Source organism: Magallana gigas, chromosome 7 (genome assembly GCF_963853765.1).
Source record: "Magallana gigas chromosome 7, xbMagGiga1.1, whole genome shotgun sequence".
Classification (NCBI taxonomy): domain Eukaryota; kingdom Metazoa; phylum Mollusca; class Bivalvia; order Ostreida; family Ostreidae; genus Magallana; species Magallana gigas.
In genome coordinates, this window is record NC_088859.1 from 41,074,254 (window position 1) to 41,080,253 (window position 6,000).

The 6,000-nt window shown below is 34.0% G+C and overlaps 1 protein-coding gene across 1 annotated transcript in view; it reads right to left on the reverse strand.

Moving 5' to 3' along the window:
- LOC105329796 (extracellular matrix organizing protein FRAS1) overlaps positions 1-5,677 on the reverse strand; it is a 46,133-nt gene extending 40,456 nt beyond the window's left edge. Inside the window, exons 1-2 of the mRNA XM_066067329.1 lie at positions 5,288-5,677; positions 4,547-4,578 (exon numbers count right to left, since the gene is read on the reverse strand). Of these exons, the coding sequence (XP_065923401.1) occupies positions 4,547-4,578; positions 5,288-5,348 (93 nt within the window). The 5' untranslated portion in view covers positions 5,349-5,677. The remainder of the gene's footprint in view (positions 1-4,546; positions 4,579-5,287) is intronic.
- Between the last annotated feature and the right edge of the window lie 323 nt (positions 5,678-6,000).

Consider the following 6,000-nt stretch of genomic DNA (forward strand, 5'->3'; position numbering starts at 1 on the left):
TTTCAAGAAAGAACAGCAAATCCTAATCTGCAAACATAGATCAGTATTGACCAAAACTTAAATACCTTGAATACCTCTACTCAGTGCAAAGAAATATGGACATTTTGCAACAGAATGTGATAAGAACAATAGACCACATGAAAGTCTATTTGCATTGTTTCTTAATTACAGAAATGACCCCATTCTATCATGTCAAGTGGAGAATTAGTCATATACCCAGACTGATGAACTCTGATCCAACTTCCTGTGTCCCAGCCTGCATTTTATTTTAATGATGATGACCATGTCTTAAACTGTGTGTTCTCTTCTGGGGTTATTTAAGTGATATTTAGGTACATGTACTTGACTCTTGCATTTATGCATCCAAATATATCAAGAGTTAATCCTGTAAGCTACATGTATCTTATACATGACTAAATTTTAAATTAATTATAGGATTATAAACCATTTGTCAGATAGCAAATTTTCAATTGCCATCAAAATTTATCAAAAGAATATACCTTGATAATCATTTTTAACATATACTCTTTTGGATAATACACTTTTAAATACATGTACATTAAATGCAATTCATATTGCTGTTGTATCATACATGAATTCATTATGCTTGTGACATTCATCATATTGTATCCTAGCTACATTTACTCTAATTTCATCTAATAGTCTATAAAATGTTCCTGATTCCTCAAAAATGGATTTCCAGAAAAAGCCCAATAAATTCCCACTTGTACCGGTAATCAGATGATCTGGTAAAAGAAGTAACCCTGTCAAACACTATAATATTATCCCAATACATGTATAAACATATTAATTATTTGATTTTTTTCCGAATTAAATCATTCAATTCTGGTTGTAACACCTTCAATTGGTTGGTTAAAAAAAATCAGCTATATCAAACACATTCATGTAACAAATAACTTGCATGCCTCACAACGAGCAGAACTTGTATATTAATCGGCTTGACTTTACATTTAAAAAAAATTCTACAAATCATGTTTTTTTTTCTACAAATGAATACCTGACATTTTAATAAAACATCAGTCATATTTTCCGAACTTCATTGTAGAACACCAAATTATTAAGGAATGAGTTTAATTCTACCTACAGTGTGGTATACAAGTGTGTATACTATACAGGTAATGCTTTTAAACTGTTACAGGGTTAATAGATGTAAACTGCCTCTATTTATATTGTTTTACAAAGGTAAAATTTAAATTCACTCTTTAGATGTATTCTGGTACTATAATATTTCTATCCAACATGCATTGGAGTTCTTGTTATGATGCTAGACAGTAGTATATATGTTCATGTTATTCAGATTCTTAAAGAATCTTGCCCCTTCCTTATATTTTTTAAGGTTAACTGTGTGTTGACATAATAAAAAAAATCTTGAAAAATTGAAAACTTTAGATTGCACCGACGATAGATTAATTAAATTTCCCCTAGATCTTCTTCATTTTCACTTTGCCAACATGTCAATCTGGAAGTCCTAATGACTTTTTGACTCGTTTTATAATTTGTTGTTTCTAGATGATGTCCAAATATTAAATATCAATGATAAGAAAATTTGAATTCGCCAAAAAAATATTACTTCTTTTCTGCATGCATTCGCTTTGATTAAAATATATATGGGGAAAACATACTTATGATACTAGCCTGACATCTAGCATCTGCAATACCCGCCACAGGAAATCATAGATATGAAGATAAAACCAAAATTGACGCCGGAATCTAACCATTTCCGGGTATTTTGAGCACTTTACAAAATGTCAATTCGCATTAGAATTGCATTTATAAAACCTTATGTACACAATTAATGCTACATGCGTATTCTATTTGACTCGATCCTTCACTAATCTTAGGCTGACTAGACAAATGCATTTCATGGTATTTTAAAAGTTAAAAACCTTAAGTTTATATGTCTGTAATCTAATGTTAAAACCCACTTCATGTTTTCAAAATAAATCATAGCTAGAAGTCTGGTAAATATTATCAAAATAGATATTTGTAACTTTTGTGGAAATAAAACTTTGAAACGTTGTTCTGTCGTTGCAAAAATGTTTTGAATTCTTCAGTAAGGAAAGTACATGAACTTCGCTAGACGCTAGAGTTAGAAATCAGTTCAATATAAAACTCAAACGGCAATAAGTACAAAATATTTTAGCTGCAAATCTCTCTCTCTCTCTCTCTCTCTCTCTCTCTCTCTCTCTCTCTCTCTCTCTCTCTCTCTCTCTCTCCTTTGTCTTCGTATTCGTACCAACCCTGATGTGTCCAGAGAGGTACAGTAAGTGTTGGTGGCTAGCAAACGATGTATTTGTACAGGCTTTCTTAGATTTATTGACCATTCAAATTATGTTTGTTTAATGTTTTTGAAAGAACAACAGTCTAGCCGCTTAAAGAAGAACGCTCAAACACAGTAACGAACCGCCAGTAATCCCTCTTTACGCAAGTTATATTGGATTATTCCCTGAATACATAGTACACACTTCTCTCTTTCTCTCCCTCCCCTATGATGTTGAGGACAACACTTGCTGTGGTTAGAATACTAAATGTATAAAGTCCCCCTATATAACTGATTACACAGTAGGGACTTGACTCCTAATTGTCACACCCGCCCCACTATCGATGTAAAGTACTAAGCATGACCCCGAAAAATAAAATTGGAATTTGAAACCCTAAGTGTCATATGAAATTTTAAAAAAAATGTCGCACAACACCAACTTCAGACCATTGAGGGACACTGTAATCAGACATTTCAAAATAGTAACATGATACGAATTACATACATGTATTACAAAATTAAAATGTTAATGACAATATGAGAAATTTGGAAAAGGGAGAGGGGGCAACAGTTAATTAAGGATCATCAGTATTGAACAAAATCTTATACTTTAGGCAATCATTTCCTTACTTAATGGTTGTATGGTTTGTGTAATTTAAACAATACATGTATATGAACTTGTATCATTTTATTGACAAGATCGGACGCCAAAATGGACAGCTTTATACATGTATTTCAATTAATCATTAATATCACGTCATTTTCCTCTTTAAACCCCCCCCCCCCCAACAACAACCCCCCCCCCCCCAAAAAAAAAAACAACAACAAAACTACAGTTATGTGCAGTGAAGAGAGATATTAAAATTACAATAGCATGTAAAATGATGTCATCTGGAATTTGAAACCACGAACGAAACAAAGGACAGAATCCAGCCAGGGGTGGCAGAGCCTGCGGTTTTCCGGCAGTAAGGGAATCTCGTGTGATTTATGGTAGCAAAAACTCATCATCGGCTAGAGTGTCTTTTCATGCCCCTTAAAAGGTAGGTCTCTAATTCATGCAAAAACGTGAATGAAATAATGTATTTCTCTCATAATAGTCATTCAGCATCCGGTCAGCTGAAGACAAATTGATATAACCCCCTGTCTCAAAAAACGACAAGATATATGATGTAAAATTCCCCACTATACACATTTGACCTAGTTGAGATTATTTGAATAAAGATTTGATATAACTTGGCATGGACCCAGTCTTCTCTGGGATGGTGTAGGTGGTCCAATCCACAAACTTAATTAAGGCCCTCAATGGAAATTTCAAGAATAGAGTACATCTAAGGGTTGAGGTAAAATCAAAGCTCGTTGCGTTTCCTATACTACCCTCCTCCTTGAATGGGTTGAAAGGTGGGTTTGAAAGTTGCCCGATTTCAATGCATTGTAACAAAGCTCATTATGTTTTTAATCTGTGGGTAGGGAAAGGGTTACCCATTTTCACTACTCACAGAATTACTCAGGGAGGTATTGACGTTAAACCAATATGAACTGTAAAAAAGAGTGATATTACGGTAATTCTCCGTTTAACTTTTAACCTGTATATTACCAAAACCAAAATTTGACAGCATTATGACAATTATTTAATTTAATGACAAAATCTCAATAGGCATAGCTGAAGAATATGCAGAGGTGTCGTTTTTCTATTGCAAAACAAATTACAACTTTATAATGAGAATGTCTTAGGCAAAAATTGCAGCTCATGTCACTTAAAAGCCTTTACCATTGACAATCTTTGGGTTTTTTTTAGTTTACATATCATGTTATAGATGCTACGTGCACTTTGCAATTCTACAGTGCAACACAATCGTTCATTCATCCAAACAAGTTTTTGTAGGTTAAGTGTCTATAGTTGGGAAGGGCGAAGGGCTTTAAGTTACACGAAATCTTATATTCTGATTAATTTTATGGTTCATCTGCATTATTATCAATCACCTATACAGATAAGCATCCGGGATAGCATTGTTCACGGGAGGATGTTTCATTATTTGATATGCATCTCCATTGATCTAAGGGGCACAATATGCACGTCAATATGTCAGTCTCGGGCTCGGAACACTACCCCAGACTATGAGACCCACAAAAGAAAACTTTAGAGGCATGTGGCCCTCGTGATTAATTGAAAACCGAGCATGATTATACTTAGCTGCATATATTAGAAGGAAAAAACCTTCCGTGTGTGTTTTTTTTAATTTGAATAAATTGATCTCTGCAACGTACCATATAGAACTGGTCCATGTGTTGACAATCGGCTGAAACGAAAAATTAATGAAGTTGTATAAATTACGTATGACTTTGTTTCGATACAATAAAAAAAACCACACATGTAAGCAAAGAACCATCGTAATAATATAGAGGGATATTTGTGTGAAAGCTACCGCCTCAATCTTTTATGACAGACAAATTCCTTCTGGATTAACATATCAATTTATTTGAAGTCTATGCACATTTCTAATATATCTTTCATTTTCCAATAATATACAGGTATAGCCACAATAATTTCAAATTGAAGCGTTGGCGGACTAGGATCATAAATTCTATACCAAACTTTACCAAGATTCTCTAATCTAATTAAACATTGTCTATCCTTTTATACCACCTAAACTTAAACTAAACAGGGGCCTATATGTATCACCTAAGTGATATTTACATCACAGAAGGTAACAAGAAACTTCCACCTTTTCGCAAGGCCCACATGGACAGTGTTAAAACTGATTTGTACCTTTTTTCTATTTCGTTAAATTTGAATTGCTGACAATGCAAAAGTATTTTGGGCCCCATTTACTCTTTTCAGACTTCTTTTGTTTAGATTTGACACAGGATATGATTTGTGTTTGTTCATATATTCTGAAATTTAAATAAATTACTGGTAGGTTTAATGTTATTAACTGTAGCATGATAAGGGGGTCGGAGAGGTCCTTTACATTGTGTATTACAGAGACCAGATTACGGGACACTCACCTGTAAGTTTCTGCACCAATAAACATAATACAGTGCAAATATACAGCAGGTAGCCCCACATGTCGCCCAAGATTCAAAGTAAGAATTTTAAATTCTCAGTAAAAATATGACATTATACTCCATCTTCGTAAAAACACGACATAATTCCAAATTGTCAGTTCACGAGTTGCCACCAAAACGCACATTTCCTTGCATGTCTACATCCCCATTCAAAAATATAAATAATGAACACAGATTTTTGTAGTTTGTAAATCACCTGTGAATTTCTGTTTGAAAACAAACACTGAAATTCTTTCACCTGCACATAACAGAAAAAAGGTGCCAAAACCATGCACTACATATCGTAGCGTATCGCACTGGAGCTATGACAAGCGGGGCTCGTTACGCCAGACCGCGGAGGAACGAAGAATTCGATGACGACACCGAGGGACCCGGTACATCTGATTAAAGGGGGAAAAATTAAGGCCCTTGCATCTGTAAAGTTATGATTTAAAAAACACGGAAGAAATATTATTCACCAAAAAGTGTAACAATATGATATTCCCGCATTTACAATTTTAATCAGAGCTGACTTTAAATCAGACCGGGCGCTTTCACGACAGATAAACATAAAATGCATATCAGTCTAAATAAACATTTTAAAAGGTAAATCATCTGTAAATTTTAATCAAATTTATTGCGGTATTCAACAATTATTTTTATGGGTTGCATTT